The 21,731-nt window shown below is 41.8% G+C and overlaps 2 protein-coding genes across 2 annotated transcripts in view; one reads left to right on the top strand and one right to left on the bottom strand.

Annotated features, from left to right (window-relative positions):
- megf6 (multiple EGF like domains 6) overlaps positions 1–21,731 on the bottom strand; it is a 46,194-nt gene that overhangs the window by 7,592 nt on the left and 16,871 nt on the right. The window contains exons 6-29 of the mRNA XM_044032897.1: positions 20,774–20,896; positions 19,818–19,943; positions 19,276–19,398; positions 18,587–18,709; positions 18,160–18,297; positions 17,890–18,012; positions 17,381–17,503; positions 16,963–17,244; positions 16,717–16,845; positions 14,972–15,100; positions 14,360–14,488; positions 10,458–10,592; positions 10,200–10,334; positions 8,039–8,164; positions 7,642–7,773; positions 7,298–7,426; positions 7,003–7,134; positions 6,672–6,800; positions 2,920–3,048; positions 2,200–2,328; positions 1,709–1,837; positions 1,281–1,409; positions 890–1,018; positions 660–788 (exon numbers count right to left, since the gene is read on the bottom strand). Of these exons, the coding sequence (XP_043888832.1) occupies positions 660–788; positions 890–1,018; positions 1,281–1,409; positions 1,709–1,837; positions 2,200–2,328; positions 2,920–3,048; positions 6,672–6,800; positions 7,003–7,134; positions 7,298–7,426; positions 7,642–7,773; positions 8,039–8,164; positions 10,200–10,334; positions 10,458–10,592; positions 14,360–14,488; positions 14,972–15,100; positions 16,717–16,845; positions 16,963–17,244; positions 17,381–17,503; positions 17,890–18,012; positions 18,160–18,297; positions 18,587–18,709; positions 19,276–19,398; positions 19,818–19,943; positions 20,774–20,896 (3,240 nt within the window). The remainder of the gene's footprint in view (positions 1–659; positions 789–889; positions 1,019–1,280; positions 1,410–1,708; positions 1,838–2,199; positions 2,329–2,919; positions 3,049–6,671; positions 6,801–7,002; positions 7,135–7,297; positions 7,427–7,641; positions 7,774–8,038; positions 8,165–10,199; positions 10,335–10,457; positions 10,593–14,359; positions 14,489–14,971; positions 15,101–16,716; positions 16,846–16,962; positions 17,245–17,380; positions 17,504–17,889; positions 18,013–18,159; positions 18,298–18,586; positions 18,710–19,275; positions 19,399–19,817; positions 19,944–20,773; positions 20,897–21,731) is intronic.
- Positions 11,102–14,287, top strand: LOC122773910 (EH domain-containing protein 2-like). Its single transcript, XM_044032899.1, has 6 exons — positions 11,102–11,718; positions 11,839–12,015; positions 12,125–12,222; positions 12,614–13,026; positions 13,106–13,270; positions 13,359–14,287. The coding sequence occupies exons 1-6, from the start codon at positions 11,498–11,500 to the stop codon at positions 13,917–13,919; spliced, it is 1,635 nt and encodes a 544-aa protein (XP_043888834.1). The 5' UTR covers positions 11,102–11,497; the 3' UTR covers positions 13,920–14,287.

The raw sequence follows: 21,731 nt of genomic DNA, 5'->3' as shown, positions 1-21,731 counted from the left end.
TAACTGAATATTCATGATTATGTTTTCCATAGACTGTTTATAAAAAGTGGAAATAGTCTGGTTTGGCGAATGAGGCCTAGCTGAAAGTGAAAATACACTGAGCAGCCACTGGTTTCAAAAAGAACTGGAATAGGGAAATGGTTTCTAACATCGGAATTTTTTTTTTGTGAATCCCATTTTGAGGAAAACAGATGATAAAGCACAGCACATGTGAGCGGACACTCGTCTGATTGACAGCTGGTATCACCCACTCTGAGCCTGGTTGTCATCTGTGAGTTTCTGGTTGCAAAATCTCAACATGGTGCCAGGACTATGGAGTTCTGATTGTGCTGGGTGACATCCTTAACGTTTGCCAGTTGCTATGATCACATGATTGTTTTCTTTACATTAGAGTGAGCCCTGGAAGTGGTCCTCTGATGTTCCTACAGTAGCGGAGAATGTGCAAAATAAACACAGGCTTTTTGTGATAACAATTGATCTAAAACCCAATGTAGCTTCACCTAGATATCACAAGGTGTGGTGGGGGTTACTCATTTGGGTGCAACCTGCATGTTCACCACTGAAAGACAATACATTCTCACTCTGGACCTTTGAAACACAAACTTAATCATGTAAAAAACAACAACGCTTTGCATTTGTTTATTAAGTTGTGGTCTTACTTTTCTCACAGCCAGGCCCCGTGAGTCCAGCTGCACAGCCACAACTCCCTGTCTTGTGGTGACAGGACACACCAGCTTGGCACTGACACTGCTGGGCACAGGAAGCTCCGTAGGTTCCTGGGAGGCAAGCTGGGATGGATAAATGCAGGCACACGGTCAGTTTCCCTCTTATTTAAAGCTTGTATGACGTCATTTTCATCAACTTGCAATTTCCTGCTCTGAACACTCACGTTTGTCACACCTGGGCCCTCTCCAGCCTGGCTCACACTCACAGCGTCCTGTCACATGATGGCAACTTGGACTATGGACGCAGTCACACCTCTGCTCACAGCTCTCGCCAAAGAAATCCTTGGAGCAAGCTTCAGACAAAACAAACAGGTATTAACCTTCAAATACTTTTGGGCGAGGTTTTGTGCTGACAGAATTGACCCAAACCTAATTGTACGAGCTGTTTTGATACAGAAAGTTTCATGATTCCATCAGTAAGTAAAGTTTGCTTTTTCGTGCTGGTGCTACAGTGAGTTGTGAGTAAATGCAGCAGGGATTACAGGGAATACAAATGCAATACAAACTGATATGCTGTGGTACAACGGTGGTGATGTGGAGAGTCCAGAAAGTCACCTGACTGGCACAGCTGTCCTATCCAACCAGGCTGACACACACATCCTCCTGTCACCTTGTCACATCTCCCTCCTTTTGTACAACTGCAGGTCTGCATGCAGTTCTCTCCATAACGTCCTTCCTCACACTCTAGGAGAGAAGGAAATTACAGTTTTTATAGTAGTTTTTTTGTTTTTTTACTGTTATAAAGGTTGTTTGATCATGTATGTTCAAAGTTGGCAGCAGGAATGAGCACTGTTACTTTAGGCTACAGTGGTTTGGAACCTGCATGTTCCACATGTGGCCTTTCTATACCAAATCTCAAGTCCTCCAGTAATCTAAAGATATACATGGTGCGCTAAATTGCCTGTACATGTGACTGTACCATACGTCAGCTGGCATAGGTTGCATTCCCTATAAGAGCCCAATATAAAGGAGACAGGGTTTACCTAACTCACAAGCGTCTCCAGTCCAGCCAGGTGGACAGGTGCACTGCCCAGTCACGCTGTCACAGGAGCCTCCATTTTGACACAGGCACTGACCAGAACAGTCCTCTCCATAATGTCCTGGTGGACAAGCTAAAATCACACACACACACACCACAGTGCCGGCAGTTAAATGAATGAAAGATAATTCTAGTAAGTATTGATAATGAGAACTGAATCCTGTCTGTCTCACTGTGTTCACATCCAAAGCCAGCGTCTACTTGTATGAATCCATACCAAGACAAAAAAATTATATCTCTATAATATTGACACTATACCGATAAAAAGGAAATGTGTTTGCTTTGATTTAGAAAGCATTACACTCAGCGAGTTCTTCTTCATAATAATGTCGCTTTAACAAATAAGTCAAGCATGTTAGATGTTAGATTTTTAACGAATGCTGGTTTATGGAGTGTGTTTTTTACAATGGTATGTGAGAGTGATGAGAGACTCACGGAGTTGGCAGTTCACACCCATCCATCCCGCTGCACAGCTACACCGCCCAGTGATGTGGTCACACCTGGCTCTGTTCTGACACACACAGGTCTGACTGCACTGCTCTCCAAAGTGACCTTCCGGGCATTCTGCACACACACAACAAGCTCTGAGCTGCAGCTACATCCACTGAAAACATATTAGGACAATTTGTGGGAGAGGGGACACACATATTGAAAGAGGAAAATGCACTAATGACAGAGATGTACCATTAAACCATGCTGATAGCTTTCTGCTGACTCTGGCTCTGCATAGTAGGACCACAAAATAGCTGTGGCAAGAGGAGAGTCTTGAACAAGACTGCAGAATGACAGACTCCGATCCTTAGTGGGCATTTAATGGGATTTATTAAAAAGAGGGCATCAACATGAGAGCAGTGACTGGTTAACTACTAAAGTATTCTTCCAAGTTAAGTTGTCCCTACGCTAATGTTGATCACTATAAACACGTGGGTGCGTTTATCCAGAATAGACCACCATTAAACCGTATGTGCCGGAGGGAACTCTTGTCCTCCCCCCTTTCAGCACCCTTACCCATCCCTAAAACAGTCATTGGCCATGTCTCATTATAGAGATAATTGTTCACAAACACATCCTAGTTGTGTTTAAGGAGAGGATGTCTTGATGGGTTACAGTGAGGGCCTCCCTCACACCCCGTTTTAATGATGTGGCTTCCATTACCCAGAATGCAGTGTGGTCCTGCCCAGCCGGCGGTGCATAGGCATGCTCCTGTGATGTGGTGGCAGCGGGCACCGTTCCTGCACTCGCACATCTGGCCACAGTATAGACCGTAAAAGCCATCCGGGCACACTGTGGGCCAAGATAAAACATCCGACTGGTTAGAACTGGCAGCTTCACAAAAGAGGAGAGGAAAAGGTTAAGATGCCAACTTTTTTTAAATTTTAGTTTGTTCTTTCTCTTCCTTTCTTCATCTCCAACTCCCTTCTCCTCCCTCTACTTTCCCTCTCTGTCTTACCACCTACTGGAAATACCAATATCAAATGGCAGTACCACGCTGCGGCTGTTCATTTGCAGAGCGTCTGTGTTCGTTAAGTGAGCTCATGTCCCACATGTGTGGTGGATCTGGGCCACATCAAAGTCAATAGCAGCTCAGAGGCTGTTCCCTTTTGGGGGGTAGATGGGGCACAGAGAGCCAGTAATTAGAGCACCTGCTGAGTCCACAGGCCCCACCAATACACTGCAAAACAAAGCCAGGTTACTGTACCCCCAGCACACACACACACACACACACGCTTACAGTATTGCTGCCGATGCGAGGAGATACCAGCATAAGAATCTGTTTTCCATTCTTAAGGAGTTGTTTCAGTGTGTGTAGAGTCAATTGACACTCAAGAGAGTTTGGTAAACACAGTGCCTCCAATCCACAAGAACCTAGCCAGAGGCCGAGGGATGAATGAGCCTTTCCACTACTGGGAAGTAAATATTGTCTGTGAGCGTGACTCCGCCAGAGCAGGAAAGAATGACTCAGTCTGTTTATTCACAGACTATATTTGATGGCTCAATTTGTCACCCAAGAGATCGGAGCCCAACTCATTCAAGATAGTTGTATTCTGCAAAAAAAAAAAGAAAGAAATAAAGAAAGAAAGAAAAGCCATCCTATTCTGGTCTTTATTTACAGAAAGGCTCCTTTGGTGCTGCCAAAAACTGAGATGTGATAAAAGCTGAGGGTTTCCCAGTTATCTCAGTGGTTTTTTCATTTCATTTATATACTACCTCTTCTAAAACTGTGAAGAGAGCAAAGGAAAACAGACCGTGTTACCAAAGGAAAACACATTGGCTGCGCTACAAAAATGTGTAATGTGGTAGTTTTATGTCTTCTAAATGCCACACCACTGCAATGTAGGGTGTTCCCCTACCTATTTTTGCATTATACCTTCCTTCTCCTCCCGCAGTCAATGATGTTACCCAGTCCTCCCTTTTTTTCCTGCCTCAAGGTCTCAAATTAAAAAACGTGTCTTAGCTACTTGGCATTATCTAGCGTGACCATCACTGTGTTCCCACTCTGACAGCATGACGTCTTCGGCTGCCTCTGTAGTGGTTAGGCAGCGATTTTATTAAAACTAGCCCACGAGTATGCTGTCATTTTAACCCAGCTGTACATTGGGTCTTTAGTGATGAATAAAAAGCACTGTTTATTGTATGTTGCTTATTATTTGTGATAACAGTGGCACCATGGCAACAAGCTGGAGTTCCTACCCTGCGGGACAAATGTTACAGTGATGTATCATTTATTTACCCGTGAAAGAGGGGCTCAACACATCTCTGATGTTCAAACATAAACATAAACCACCTTATCAACAATGAGCGATGTTCGCCCATTTAATGGTGTCTTCACAACAACATGCTGAAGCACTTTCCCGCACACAGAGGCTGTATGTTACATCTTCAGGCACTTCTCTGACACTTCTGAATGGGAGATTTTATTGTTTGTTTATGCCAGCAGGGGGCGATGGGTATTCCATATTAAACACAAAGCATTAATCTGTCATGTGATATTAGCGGAGTGTCTGAAAGTGTTTGCAAATGTAGACTCTTCCCTCTGAGTCTCTGTTTATAGGTAGGCAGAGTCATTACACACACACACACACACTCACCGAAACACTCCATCTCTTGACTAAATGAACTCTTTCAGACAGGAGGATTATTTCCAGATCTCTGGTTGTGTAAGAGCCACTGCTGTCAGACCATAAAGCAGGTCCAGGGACCACACAGCCAGAGAGAGCAGACCACAGAAACAGAGAGGATGCAGAAAACACAGAATGGGACATCCTGATGCTATTCAGGGTCTACAATGAAAGCGGTCAACACCAACTAAACAACACTGTTTCTTTGATTATAACACAGATGTTCAGTGTGAGTTGATTCTTTTCACTGCAAACAAAGAAAAAACCCTGTTTTGATGCAAACATCAAAGCTGCAGACCAGAAACAGAGAGTAGCCCATGTTAATTCAAGCAGTGGTCCACTGTGCAGGACCCATGTCAGCACAACGACTTGCTTACTCTGACAAGACTTGACTGAAATGTTTAGCATCAGCACCACAGGCCTGCCCAGGGAAACAATACTCTCACTCCACTGTAACAAGCTTTCTCAGTCATGTAGCACACAGTTATTTTCATGAATAATGAGATATAAGCCAGAGTGTGGATGAAAATTGCCCACGCAGGACCAAACATTGAAAAGTCATTTTGATTCTGTGAAACAGATGAACTGGAGAGATCTGGTCCTTCTCATGGCACAGGCCTCTTCCTGACTTCTCCTGAAGGAAGAGGCCCAGCAGAAGACTGAGAAACTGGACACCTCTGTTTGAGGGGAAAAGGCCTTCAGCAAACACAATCTAGTCAGAGCGATAGCTGTATTTCCACAGCAATGTCCAATCAGAGTGACGTCTGTGTCTGAGGCCATTAGGGTGTTATGACTGGGGATGTGGAGCTCTGTTCTAGTGTGACATGGCCATGATTTACGATGCCCTGTGTACTATGGAGGTGGTATGAATTTCTGGGCCTGGTAGTACACTTACAGTAAATCTTACACTTTATAATAACATGAGGCCACTCTGAGTCAGAAGACTATAATCAAGAGCAAATCTATTATTGTTAAGACTCTTGGACTGCTGGCATGTCTTGCTGTTCAGGACAAATATCATGAAGAAGAGATGAATATTAGTTACATCAAGGCTTTGCTACAGCAGTGTGCATGAAAAGAGTCTGCAGCCAGTGAAATACGGTCCATCTACTTCAGTACGACTGATACAATTTATAACTTGGGATTCGTGTGGTTTTAAAAATGGTATTGCCCATGACAGTACATGGGCAATCAGATGATTCATTGAAACTGTGTGATGATGATTCACAGGAAACTTGGGGGGGAAACGATGTTAAGATGAAAATAACATCCTGCAGTGCCATCTAGTGTATCAAAAAAGAAAGACAGCTCAAGAAACTGGAGTTAACTTCACCCCAAACGTCACACATAACATCCAACACTAAATTGACATTTTCCAGATCGAAAAAAATGTAATTTGGTGTGAAAAATACAGATAATTGTGAAAAACAAAAACAAGAAGAATACAGATTTAATTTGACAAAATCCTTCAATATTTCATGAGACAATACATATCAGCAAACCCCTGTATATCTGAAGCTCAAATGACACTGAATTAAAAAATAAGAATTTGATAATTATAGATGAGAATTTTGTGTCTATCAACTATCTGATTAATTGAAATTCAAGTCAAAGTGTGAGCAGCTTTTGCATCATTTGAGTAAAGTATCTGCATGAGCTTCATATGGTGCTATGGTATTCCCGACTATTGTTCCTACGACTTCAGTAAAAAGCCCCTCACATATGAAAACCTACATACAGTATCTCAATATGCAAGACTATCATCTGAAAAAAATAAATAAGTCTTACTCTTTTCACAGGAAGTGCCAGTGTATCCAGGGGAACATGTGCAGGCTCCACTCACATGGTCACAGTGGGCTCCATTTTGACACTGACACTGCTGCGTACAGCCCTGCCCGTAAGTACCATTTGCACACTCTGTGAACATAATAAACCAAAAAAAATGATCAGGGAGGATTATCAAGACCAATTTTAAGTTAAAAAATAGAGCATGTAAGAAAAAAAACAACTCTCTCTCACTTTACTGATATAAATGCAAACAGTGCTATGACTGCACACACCCAATGGTGGCAGCATTTGTTTATCTATGTCTCTTGAGTCATCCAAGAAGAGAACTTACTCTTTTCACAGTGGTCTCCAGTAAAGCCTGTTTCACACATACACTGACCGTTGACGGGGTCACAGCCTAGAGAGTTGTCCTGACACTGGCATTTACTGATGCATCCTTGGCCCCAGTAACCAGACTCACACGCTATGAAGGACAGCAGTGTTTACAGAGACAGTTATAGTTTATACATATAAGCTACTGAATTATTAATCTGTGTTGTTACATTATGATTTCTGGCAACGTAAATAAATGAATTAAAAACATTTATTTATTTTATTTAAAAAATAATAATAATTTAAGTTCTTACCGATTGCGCAGTCATGGCCTGTTCTGCCAGGAGGGCAGATGCAGTGACCAGTGTGTGGGTCACAGCTGGTGTCAGCATGACATGAACAGGGCATTAAACAGCCTGGTCCATGATGACCTGGAGGACACTCTGCACACAACACAGAGCCAAAAGAAACAATCAGTTAGAGGAAGAGAAGAATATGTTTGATTTAGATGAAACGTTATGGAATATATCACCTGGAACCATTCAGTTATTCAAATATTGCTAATCAATGTGTTTATTTGAAGTGCACAGATGTGAGGGATTGGTTAATGCAGTCTTAAATGTTTTGTGTCTTGAATCCCGATATGATTAATACTCACTATGTTGGCAGAGGTTTCCAGTAAAGCCTGGCTTACAGTCACATCCTCCGCTCAGTTTGTTGCAGGAACCACTGTCCTGACAGTGTGGACAGGAGAACTGGCACTTCAAGCCCCAAAACCCCTCTGGGCAGTCTGGGGAGCAAGTGTATTTCAGATTAACTGAGTAGTAATCCGACTGTCTCCTAAAGCGGAGAAGAATGTTTTAAAGGGTCTCTGAAAGAGTTCACTTTAAAGCTTTTTGTAACATTTTGTAAATGACACTGACATGTTAGTGAGTTCAAACTGTCCCTCAAAACATTTAAAACATTCTTCCCTTCAGAAGCTTAAAATAAGAATGCTAAAATGTCCCCAAACAGAAGAAAGTGAAGGACAACGTAATAAAATACAGAAAACACACCTTCCTGACAGGAGGGTCCAGTCTTCCCAGGCGGACAGACACACAGTCCCGTTATGGGATGACATGGAGCTCCTCCACAGTCACAAGTCAGTTGACAGTTTTGTCCATAGCGCCCAGCTTCACAGGCTAACAACCATAATAAAACAAAAATCAGAAACAGATTACACAACTGGGACAGCGCAACAGCAGAAAAACACAAAGGCGGGATTACAGAATGTTGCACTGGTTTAAGGGAGTGAGGTGAAAAGTTGAATCATTTGTGTTTCTTATTTAGTCACTGCCAACAGCCTCTGCAATGGTAACTGAAGTAAATCACCCCTGACATGACCTGGACTTCAACTTAAGATAAATGCATTTTTTATTTTTTTTTATTTTTTAATATTTGGCATTGGAAATCCCTGCAAGCCTGGATCTGGACTGTGCTGACAAATTGTAATTCTGTCATTTTATATTAGTCCACTCCACTAAAACACAAAACGTTGTTTTTGTTTTTTACCAGAGGTTCCTGAACAATATTCAGAATCTCCTCAGATTACTGCACACAGAGTTGAACTTTCCATCAACCTGCAGAGTAAACAGCCAGAGGACAGCGTGCCACGGTGGAGCAGTCACGTTGTCAGCTGTACAGTTTATAAGAACAGGAACACCTGCACTGACCAGGTGAGCTCGGGGTGAGCTTGGGGTGGAGTGGCTCAGTGGTTAAGACCCTGCCTTGTGTACCAAAGACATCATGGTCGCAAGTTCGATTCCACCCCTGGCTAATTGTACTTGATTCCATTGTAAGTCGCTTTGGATAAAAGCGTCTGCTAAATGACATGTAATGTAAAAGCTCAAGAGGAAAACCTTCACCCATTAAATCCACTCACACAGTCATCAAAGACTGCAGTACAGAAATAAAAGAAAGAATAAAGGATGATTTATAGGCATCAGAGAGAAATGAAAGAGATGGAAAAAAAATTCAGAAACTCATTTATAATGATTTAGTATTGTCAGCATGAATAAGGTTATCACGTTCGCTCATGTATAGAGTAAACAAACAATAAGTGAACATGCAGACACCTGTGTCGGCGTTACTGTTATTCATTTTTGAACACAGTCACAATGGTCCTCTACTATATAACCACAAGAGAGCGCTGTGGAGTCAAGTTTCATCATGAACAGTGAGTATGAAACATTTGAGAAGTGCTGAGTGTAAATCAACTAAATTTTGCCGTACTTTTATTGTGGTAGGTCACCTATTCAAAAGTGCTGTTTTTATTTTGAAAGGGTAAAATAAGGAAGTATGAAAAAAATCATAGAAATGTGCCAATTAAGGCTGCAAACAGAGTCCACTTTTTGCGGTTTCTTTTAGCACCTGAGGGCACAAGGTCTGTATATGTTTTATTTGGTATCGTGTGTGTTTTGAGTTGTTTTTAATCTCAGTTAGTACTTTACAGAGTTTCATGTGAATGTTATGCTATTTGCTATGCTATATTATTATTACTTTATTAGCATCATCTTGTGTGTGATTTATTTGCACAGTTAACTCTTTTACAATGAAACATATAGACTGAAGTGACTACAGTTGGTTTATATGCACAATTAATTAAGAAGCTACCATTTCTAACCGTTTGGCTAAAGAGGAGTTAAAGGGAGATAATTCCTATGTTGATGTGAGTAAAATCTTGTATTTATTTTATTTTATGTTTTGTCTTTCCACCTGCTCCTATAGTGTGTTCAGGATAAATTAATGGCATGTTTGGAGTGAATTCAACTTTCATTATAATTAAGCATTCTGAACCATCAGGAACAGAGCCAGACCATTATTCTGACAGCCAGGGATGCTACACTGAGGTCAAGACCTCAGTGTCTTGACCTCACAACACACCAATTTTTTCAGTGTGTTGTGTGAAAACAAAAATATTCCATGTGAGCTGATATCAGTTGTGGTCTTGACCAGTCTTCATCTGAAAACTGAAGACTGAGACCTTTGAAAGGTTGCTATACAACGTTAATTTCAGACTCAGATCATAGATCAGGTTTTTCTAGTGTCACAAAGAGACGCCGCCATAGAAAACTAGATGTACAATAACTTGCTTTGGGCTGTATTGTATTGTTCTACTTTGACAGCTGGATGCACAGTGTTTATTCAAGAGCATAAAAGCAGCTTTTCATGTCTCACCTAGCTGACATCTGTCTCCATGAAGTCCTGCAGGACATTGCTGGCTGCACTCTCCGGTCCTGGGGTCACATGATCCCCCACCTGGACAGTCACATGGCTGCTCACAGTGTGCGCCAAAGAAACCCTGATCACATTCTGCATTTGGAAACAGAAACAAAACAAGATCATATTAATACCGTGAGAAATCTCAAACCCAACAGTTTTAAATCTGTGTAGGTTAGACTGTCATTTGGATTTTCATTGAAACAGTGGTCATACCTTTGTCACACTGTGGGCCGTGATATGAAGCTTTACACAAACAGTTCCCCATTTTGGGGTCACAGCCAGTGGAATGTTCTTGAACACAGTCACATTCCTTGGAACAGCCTGGACCGTGTGTCCACCTGGGACAGGCTGAGGCGGACAGGATCAGTTTAAAACACACACACACACACACACACACACAGAGATAGAGTTTGGAATAAGATACAGTAAGGAATGACTTCAACATGTTACCATGCTACAATATTGTACAAAAACAACATGCACATATGATCTACACTTAAACTACTATGTGTTACTGCTCTTGAACTACTTCATTAAAGTTTTCGAAAGATAAACAAGGACAATATTTATGTTTTTCTAAGTCATTTAATTGAGAAAAATGTTAAAATGAAACCCACTCTGTCGGCGTATTCAGTTTTGGTAAACAAACACACCTACTTGCTATGTTATCACAACAGAAGACCTCTGTTAGTTTAAGCCATGTGACCAGTGGCTCTTGTTTCACTTAATTAATGGAATTTCCTGCACAATCGTGGTGCATCATTCATCCCTACTAAAGTGTAATTACAAATCTAATTCCAGACCAGGCTTACTGCATGTGCAAACACTTTCCAGCAAAGTCTGACCATTGTGAGTTTGTGGCCAGTGTTGTTTGTGGTTTTCTGCACATAAACAGAAGCATTGAAAAAATAGACACAGGGTGTAATGCAAGACTTTCAAAACTCCGGCACTGCCATATCCCCACAATGTGATTAGAAGAAACGTTCAGCATGGATTTTGCCAAGATTGTCCCTACTCAGCAACAAGAAGTGAACTCCACTCCACCCTGTCCCTCTCGACACTGGCTTTATGTTAGGTGCAGCTGCAGACTCTGGTTACACCCTCTCCACCCTCTCAATGTCCCGCTGCACGATGGAGCAGACAGCTGTGAGAATCTGATAATATTCCTTGTGCACATTCCTCAGTCATTCACTTTGGTCTTAAAAGGGTAAGCAGCTTCTTCACTGAGACATCTAGCACAGAAGTTCGCAGTCATGTCCATGCGGAGGCTCAGGAGAAACCCTAAAACACTGGGGGACATCAACATGGTGACAGAGGAGCTGAAGAATCTTTATTATAAGAGGCTGCTGCCGATAGAGAAACACTACTCTTTCCATCACTTTCACAGCCCAAGCTTCGAGGATGCAGACTTTGACAACAAACCAATGGTGCTGGTGATGGGCCAGTACTCAACAGGAAAGACAACTTTTATCAGGTCAGACTTTGACTCTTCATGCATTCAAAAATGTGTGTGCATGTGCATGTGCATGTGTTCAAACACTGTGTTGTGGGAAAGAATGACGACTGCAGTGATGTGCACCATCGGTGTCTGCAGGTATCTCATAGAACAAGATTTTCCTGGCAGCAGGGTTGGGCCAGAGCCAACCACTGACTGCTTCAGTGCCCTCATGTATGGAGAAACAGAAGGAATCATCCCTGGCAATGCCCTCACAGTGGATCCAAAAAAGCCCTTTCGCAACCTTGACCCCTTTGGAAATTCTTTTCTGAACAGGTAATTTAACAAGTCCTCATCCATGTTGTTCCTTCATTGTCACAAATACACTTCCTTTATCCATACAAACCATAGTAAATTATGTTGCATGCATTTTTTTCTAACGCAGGTTTCAGTGTGTTCAGATGCAAAACAAAGTTCTTGAAAATATCAGCATCATTGACACACCGGGAATCTTAACTGCTGCCAAAAGAAAACTGAGTCGAGGTGAGAGAGAAAATGCTTCTATTTTCCTTTTCCGTGTCAGAATGCATCGGATTATTTTACTTGCACGCATTAGGCAGGATTGTTGCTGTAAGGAGGATTTGACTCTCCTTCACGGATTTAAATTCCTTGAAGGCGAGTCATTGTATGCATAATAAAAAAGGGAGCATTTACAGCCAAACAGTTGAAGTCAGCAGCAGAGTTGGGAGGAGATGAGCAGTAAGTAACTGAGCAGTCTACGCTTTGTTTTATAGACCAATTAATCAATGGGTGTGACTGAAATGGCTCGAAACCAGAGAGGGCCGCTGGGAAATGTTACATATTCCTCTATATCTTGAGGCACCATTACAGATATCATTAATGAAAACCCTATGTTTTTGTTCATTATTCCCAGGCTATGACTTCCCAGCAGTGTTGCGCTGGTTTGCAGAACGTGTGGATAGAATCATCCTGCTGTTCGATTCACATAAACTGGAGTTCTCCGATGAGCTCACTCGAGCTTTTGGGGCTCTGAGTGGCTATGAGGACAAGTTGCGTGTAGTTCTCAACAAGGCTGACAGGGTGGACTCACAGCAGCTCATGAGAGTGTATGGCGCCCTCATGTGGTCACTGGGGAAAGTGTTTAAAACCCCAGAGATCCTGCGGGTTTTCATTGTGTCTCTCTGGTCAGAGCCGAGGCAGGTGTGTGACCACTATCAGCTGATAGAGCTGGAGGAGGAGGATCTTCTGGCCGACATAAGGAACCTGCCGCGCTATGCTGCAGTGCGCAAACTGAATGACCTGGTGAAGAGGGCACGCTTAGTGAGGGTAAGAGGGTAAACATTTATCAACTTTGCTGCTGTTTTTACAGATTTTCTGGATTATTTCAGTTTTATTTCCTTCCTAGGCTCACGCACACATTATCAGCTACCTTAAGCAGGAGATGCCAACCATCTTTTGCAAAGAAAGCAAGAAGCACAATCTGATTTACCAGCTCCCTGTGATTTTCAGCAAGATCCAACAACAGCATCGAGTCCCAGCTGGCGACTTCCCTGACTGCACCAAGATGCAGGTCAAAAATGATTTTTTAATGATTCATTTTTATATATATTTGCATGAATGTGTTTGTGAGCCTTACATGTAACTGAATACATCTCCAGGAGAAACTTCTGGGTCAGGATTTCTCAAAGTTCAAGACACTAAAACCAAGTCTAATGGCTTCCTTGGATAAACTCCTGGCTACAGACATAGCAAACCTGGTGCCTTTACTGCAACAACACGAAGTGAGGAAGAAATCCCTGCCCGGTGTATTGGATGGCGAATTTCTGGGAACATTCAGGCCAGAGCATTACAAGAAGGATCCTTTCAAAGAACTCTCCAGAGATGACGAGAGCAGTGATGCAGATTTTGATGAGTGGGTCGTGGAGAAGTACAAGCCAAAGTACGATGAGATTTTCTACAACCTCAGTCCAAATGAAGGCAAACTGAGCGGAACCAAAGTCAAAGAGTGGATGACGACCACGCTTCTGCCTAACTCTGTGCTAGCTCAAATCTGGAGGCTGTCGGATGTGGATGGTGATGGCATGCTGGACAATGAGGAGTTTGCTTTAGCAGTCCACCTTATTGAGGGAAAACTGGAGGGACACTGGCTTCCCAGAGAGCTGCCTTCTCACCTTGTGCCGCCGTCAAAACGGCTAAAAACAGGCAGCAAGGAAGAGTGAACATGACAGTGAAGGGAAATGTCATTTCAATCATTTTCTAAATATGACTTAATCTGAAAATAGCAGTTTTAATATTAAAAAAACAAACCTAAGAGGTCATTGTGATCACAAAGCTCAGTAGGAGGTGTTGCCCTACTCTTCGTATTTTAATCATCATGACACAAAAACAAAAAACGATGTTTGGCTACATTTTTCAAATCATTTGAACTCAGTTCACTTCTGCATTTTGCATGAAAACCATGCAGCAGTAATTATAATACTGTAATAATGGAATTTTCCTTCAGGTTATGTTTGTTACCCATAAATTGTATAATCAGAATGTTTTTTCTCATTGATAGCATTTAACATATAAAGATGATATGCCAGTATTATGATGTAATTGTTTGTGATATTATAATGCAGTACATGTATTATACAGTTAAAGCTAGGTTGCTACTCACGCAAGTGGCAGAAACGACCATATAAACCGGGTGAACACAGGCAGGCTCCATACACACGATGGCAATGTCCATTGTTTGGACAATTACACTTTCTTCTGCAGTCCCTCCCAAAATGTCCTCTTGGGCAACCTGTGAACATGAATGGTGCCAGAAAAGAAGGGCAGCTTTGATTGATTAACTAAAAACAAAGTTCAACATTAAGAACAATAAATGTAGAATTTAAAACTTGAAAAATTCAAACTATGACATTGTTCCTAGACTTAGGGCAGGACTCTGAAAAAACAGTAGGAGATGAGATGATTTTATTAGGTAAGAGAGGTTAATATTGTATTAATAAACCATGACTCTCACTTTTTGAGTTATGCTGCTAACAGACAGACAAACCCAGCCAAAACCCTAACCCTAAATACGCTTCTTTTTTTAATGTTCTTTTTTCTTTCTTGCAAAACACACAAGTCAATTATTTTAGGCTCGTAGAAGTTACTCAAAGTCACATAAACCCAAAGTTGTTTGGACCCACTGACATCTGGCCTGGTCGCCTGTGTTAATGAAGGTGTGATTTAAGTGTGTGTGTGTGTGTGTGTGTGTGTGTGGGTGTGTGTGAATACAAACCATCCTCGCAGAAAAAACCTTGTACCCCTGGGGGACACAAACACTTCCCAGTCACAGGGTCACACAAGCCTCCATTTTGGCAACGACACAGGCTGTTACAGGCCTGCCCGTAGGTTCCCTGTGGACAAGCTGGATGGAGAGAGAGAGGGAGAGAGAGAGAGAGAGAGGGAGAGAGAGAGAGAGAGGAGATGGGGCCTATGAGAAGAGCTCTGACACCTTAATGTCAGTATCATTAAGAAATCATTCAACACCTCCACCTCAACCTGTCTTCATCTAAGCGTGTGCTCTCCTAACACACTTAATCCCTTGAGCTGTTTAAGAAATTACAGCATGAACCATAAGGGCAGTTTAAGATGTGTTACAATCCTTCAAGTTAATGTGGTTTTAAATCCCATGTCACACAGCAGGTTTATGTCACTCCAAGGGAAGATAAGCCAGTTCAAATACCCCATGGAGGTAACTATTGTAATAATTACATCAGACAGACACTGAAAATGCAATAGACATGACTTACTCTATTGGAGTAATCGTTGTTTCTCAACAGAGGCTTTTTGTGGTATAAGAAAGTGTTATATTAGTTTACCTGATGTGTAGCCAACATATAGAATTATAACCAAAGAAGATAAAGAACTGTTAAAATGTAAAAAAAATTTATAGCAGCATTAGAGAGTTGATACTGGGATGTTTGGGTAACTTGCAGAACACACTGCATTAAAACAAAGTGAAACGTTGTTGTGTTACTGCTAGGATTTGATGGCATGATTAAACAAATCAAGAGAAAAACCACAATATCTGCTTGAGCATGAAGAACATAAAGACAGAGAAAGTTACATATCAGTAAGAAAATCTGAAATCCCTTATTGTTTTTAAAGATTTTCCAATTTTCCTACTGATATTTGCACAAAACGGGCTAAAAGACCACATATGGTAATGCAGTGCGCTTCTACAGACAGCATGTTAACGTTTTGTGTTAACAGATTCATCATTTCATGAAGTTTTTTAAGTCATGTAAGACAAAGTAGTAAAACATGTATTTTCAAACTATCACCATTGATTTGTTCACACTGTTTTTTTATGGTTTTAGTAATTACCTTCTGTAGCATTTCCCACATCTGTGCTTGAGGTAGAAAAATGAGACATCTACTCTCTACCCATGTCCAGACACATCACCTTTAGGGCGCTGCATCGGAACACTGCCACCTCAGGTGCGTGTTTCTAAATGTGACAGATTGCTTCTAGCAGACTTATCCCAAGTGGTTTTCCTCTTATGATTACCAGCCTGATTCAGGTTCAGAGCAAAGACAGTCATTAATCATAGCACTGGATGAGAACAATGGAGATTTGCTTTCTAACCCAGCAGTGGACATCCTTGGCCTCAGGCTACACTCTTGCTGTGGGCCTTGGCCTTGCTCCAGTAGCAGACAGATTGATTCATTTTGTGCTCTTGTGTCCCATAAACAACCCAGCCTCCTACGCAGATGAGCCGACAGGTTTTGATACATGGCTCTGGATCGATGCACACTAGGAGCTCCTCAATTTTACATCTAGACCGCAGCGTGGAGGCAACATCCTATGGGAAAAAACAGGTATGCTACCCTGTGTACTTTAAATAGTCACAAAACACCCTGGACGAAAATCTATTTTAAGTATGTGGATATTTAAGAAAAATAAAATACCTTTATTTGAATGCTACAGAATTTCTCAGGAATTTGGGGATGTACAAATAATATACAGACTAGACTTACTCTTGTTGCATATGATCCCCATCCACCCAGGTGAACACTGACATCGGTCGTTGTCTTCACTGCAAACTCCATTTACACAGTCTTCACAGCTCACACTGCAGTCATCCCCAAACGAGCCACCTAGACATACTGGAAAACACCCGAAAATTAATCAATTGATTTTCTTCTTATACGAATAACAATAAAATAACATTTAGATTAATTCCTCGCCGCGTGAACATCTCGGTCTCATCACTTGCACTGTACCTATGTGGTTGTCCAGCCGTAGTTCTCCCCTGCGGTCTCTCTGAATCTCCATTGGTTCTTGATTGTCGCCACGATCACTGTCGTCATCATCATCATCATCATCATCATCGTCATTTTCAAACCGGTAGTGCAAGGCCGCCGTGTACTGCAGGAGCTGAGGGGCATTGCGGAATAGCAGGTCAGGTAATCTGTGAACTTCCAGCTGGTCTTCCTCTTCTTCTTCCGCTTCCCCCTCCTCCTCCTCCTCATCTTCGTCTTCATCCAGTTCTCTGCCATACAGAGCTAAACACATCCAGTGCAAGGTTAGGGTCATGACAAAAGAGATTTCCTTTTAAAATTGCAATTTGCCATACGTCTGTTTTGCAGTGAGATGGAGCGTATGCTGCCGAGGAATAACTATAACACAACTGTCACTCACAGAGGCACGAGTGCTGGTCCTGATCCAAGCGGAAGCCCAGTCGACAAAAGCACTCGTATGTTCCCAGGGTGTTGACACAGAAGTGTTCGCAGCCTGAAGTCTCGGTTAGGCACTCGTCAATGTCTAAGAGAAGATTTTACAAACATTATACATTTAAGAGAGTACATGAATGAAGGGACACTTCAAATATATGAGTGCCTCTGGATTAATGTTGCACACAACAGGATTTTGCTAAGATTGCGCAGGTCACTCTTAGGTACTTTTTGTCAAGTCACTGTTTCACTATAAAGCATTCATTTGAGTTAAGTTCTTCACTAAAGCAGGTCTTTCTGTATTACCTTTTACTAAGTTTACTCTACAGTAAGTAAAATGTTCTGCTTTAAGAACAAAATCTGCAATCTCTCAGTTAATGTGCCTTGGGAATGTGTGTTCTGAACAGCTGTGCTACAACACAAAAACAATTACAAAGCATCAGGTCAGGCAATCTGCTAACAATCCAGCACTCTTACCATCACAGCCACAGCCATCTGGGTGTAGACTGTGACCAGCTCTGCAGCTGCACTCATAACCACCCGGGTAGTTTCTGCAGAAGTGACTACAGCAGGATTCTCCATGAACACACTCATCACTATCTGAGGAGAGAATGCGGCGGTACAGTGTTGTTACACAGTAAGACAAGGAAGGAAACAGGAAGCAAAAAGGTCATGAATGAAAGAGTCAAATATAGAGCAGACTAAGAAGAGGAAACAAAGTCGCTGACAGAAGTGATGTATTCTTACCTACACAGGTCTTCCTGTCATAGTCCAACTGGAAGCCGTGGTTGCAGGAGCAAAGGGGACCATTGGTAGTGTGCTCGCAATGATGAGAGCATCCTCCATTGCTCTTCTCACAACTGTTGATGATCTCCATCTCAATGCCTAGAGGATAAAAGCCCCAAACCACAACAACTGACAAAAGGGTGATGGCATGAACTATAGCACAGCTACAGGATCAACATTTACATTTGCATCAAATCACTTTCATTATAAGGAGGCTCACATATCTGAGAGAAAGGGAGAATTAAATTGTAAAGGTCTTCATGCTTCTGGTTCATCAGTATTTTCACATCATGCTGTAGCACATCTATATTTAGCCTACATGTAAAAAATGCTTTGGTTGACAAAGGAATAGAAATTTAGAATGTTAGTTTCTGCCGTCCTCACTTACGGTAACACTGTTTGCCGTCTGCACCAAGTTCAAATCCTGGATGACACACACAAGTGAAAGAGCCCAGTGTGTTAACACAACCATGGGAGCACTTGGCATGACCTGAACCACACTCGTCAATGTCTGCAAGAGACAGACGGACATACAGACAACACAAAGACAAGAACAAAGACACACTCAGAGTTAAGTATTTAGAGTCTCAGGCTGAGATGAAGAGAAACATGTCATTGACAATACCTTTCTTTGGAGCTGAGTTTCGGACACTACAGTTAAATTCACCAAACACTGATATACAAGTATAATAATATCCAAAGTCATTTAAAAATATCTTAATGTGTGAGATTCCAAAACAGTAAAGCAAGTATTTCCTCACGTAGGATGACTATAAGGTCAAGGTTAATTGCACACTGGTTTCACTAATCATTCATGGGTGTAGCAGAAGGAATGTTAGTGCGTTTCAAAAATCAACATCTCAAATCAGATGAATCCGCTTGCTTTAGTGCAGATTGGGTCTCAAGTGGAAGTTTACTGTGGAAAAATCCTAAATGTCAATCCATTATACTGTAGCACATTCCAGGATATACAATATGTTTAATATATACAGTCTTTATTCATTTGTTTTTCACTCTTTGTGTGTGTGTGTGTGTGTGTGTGTGTGTGTGTGTGTGTGTGTGTGTGCAACTTCTCACCTTCACAGTTTTTGACATCTGGAGCCAGAGTAAAACCAGGTCGGCAGCTGCACTGAATCAGGCCATCTTCAGAAAGACACAGCTGGGAGCAGCCTCCATTCCTCTCCTCACAGAGATCCCTCACTGACACAAACACAATCCCGGACACAGAATCGCGTTACAGATAAACTGAGGTGAGGTTAACCCAGCTGGTGACTTTGTAACCCAACAGTTATTTCTGAAGGACAGTTTTACTTTTAACAAGAGACTAACATCTATATCTGGCTCTGCTGTATGCAACTTTTTACAGGTTTCCCAAAGAGTGCGAGGTTGCTTATATCACTCAAGATCCCTTACAATCGAACAAAATCCCAGCAGAGGAACCTGAACACCTGGTCCTCACTGCACAATGACACCTTCCAATGGTATTTCTTCAATTCCTTTCCTGATGTCCCCCCTTGTGCACAAAATGTCCCTAATCTGAGCTTAATTTGATCTGATTTACAGATTCTCATCATACTTAAGCATGTTGAGAAGAACAGTAGCAAAGTGGGATGTCTTACATTCACAGTGTCTCCCATCGTTCTTCAGTCGGTAGTCCGTTCGGCACTCACATTTGTAGTGATTGTTCCCCATGTCCACACACCTGTGCTCACATCCACCATTCAATACTGAGCAAGAAGTTACAGCTTGAATGCAAAACAGACACAGAAACACACAGCTTAAGATGGACTTGTTAGAAAAGGTGACAGATCTTTCAGTTTGTTGGCAACAGGTTTTACACCTCGACATTTTACAACTGCTTTTGCACCTCGAACTGGGAGCCATGTAATTACGGAAAAAATCCTGGCTGAAGATTGGAAGCTGGAAAATTCTATTCAAGTCTGGTCCAGTGGGTACTCCTGGTTACTTTCTAATGATCTTTCCATCCCATTTCTCCTGTGATTTAATGATGTGCCAAATATGAATATCAGCCGAGTGCCTTATGGGTGTGCTAAACATAGACATGATGACACAGACCGGCTGTAAAACTGAGAGAATGGCTACCTTTTAACCCTGATGACTTCAGCAGACTTCAGCTCTCTCCCTTCTACCTTCATCCCTGTCCTTTATCAAAAATCTACAGTCGGCAATAGGAGCAATTCAACTAAAAGATACAAGGGAGTATAGATTTTGAGAAAACAAACAAAGACATCATATGTTTCACTGGGACTGGGGACATTGGGGTTTATCAGAGAAGTACATCCCTTTGTTTTAGTATTACTGTAAACAAACAACAATGTGTGAATGAAGTCTTCTGAGGACCAACAGGGGCCAGATCCCCAATTCGTGTAATTGGGTTATGGTTAAGCTAAGAGGAGACAGATCTTAATGATAAAAACTGAATTTACATTAATTAACTGTATTTCTCATCAAAATTTAACTCTTTAGAGACAAGTAGATCACCTGCCAATTTTGAAGCTTGTCACGCGAACTGTTATATGATGTGATATGATGCAGGAAAAAAAAAAGTACTTACCAATGCATGTCCGACCATCAGTGTGCATACGGAAGCCTTCGCTGCACTCACAATAATACGAGCCTGGTACGTTGACACACGTTTGTTGGCAGCCTCCATTGAACTCCTCACATTCGTTTATGTCTAAAGAAACAGATAAGTTCAATTCAGTATCTCAAGGAAGTTAAAATACAAAAAAAATTACTTTTAACAGGATGAAATCTCTGGCAGAACTAGACTCAAAGACGTGCAGCCATCTGCCTCAGCCGGTTGGGGTGAAAGGAAGAATGAGGGAGGCAAGGTAGAGACAGAAAGTGTTACATATACAGAATTAGGAAGTGTTGAGCTCATCTGTACAAATAGCAATGCACAACCAGCAAGAATGCATCAAGAACACTGCTCAGTCACAAAAGAGATATCACATGACACAAATCATGTGTCAGTAAAGATCAGAGAATGTCAGTCTACCTCAAGGATGCTAGGTAAGAACATAGCATAATTGACACCATTTTAAAAACAAGACATGCATTATAAATGTTAGTTTGATCTGCGGTAAATAAAAGAAATATCCACAGAAATGGGCACATTTTAGGACTGCAGATGTGAAAGAAGTTTTAGCAGCTCTCAAATGTCTTCTGTTTTAACTTTACTAAAACCTATTTTTGACCACTACACATACACTGCAATTGATTCATTTGTTCCATAGCAGCCAATGCATCATCGTGACCTTGAGCAAGACACAAACTCTTCATTTGCTTCAGGAGCAAACTGTAAACCCACACTGACCCTGCATGTGCTCCCACTCCTCCAGGAAAATACAGTAGCATGCATGTAATCAATGTGTTTTCTGCACAGGGAAGAGCGAGTTCTCCTGCAGGGTCCACATGTCTGCATGTGTCAAATTGAGGCTCATGTTCTGCGGAGACAGACGCAAGTCAAGAAGACAAAGTACCTGAGCAGCTAACGCACGGACAATTGG

This window comes from Solea senegalensis, linkage group LG8 (genome assembly GCF_019176455.1).
Source record: "Solea senegalensis isolate Sse05_10M linkage group LG8, IFAPA_SoseM_1, whole genome shotgun sequence".
NCBI classification, from domain to species: Eukaryota; Metazoa; Chordata; class Actinopteri; order Pleuronectiformes; family Soleidae; genus Solea; species Solea senegalensis.
The sequence above is the reverse complement of the archived record's forward strand: the minus strand, read 5'-3'. Positions and strand labels throughout refer to the sequence as shown.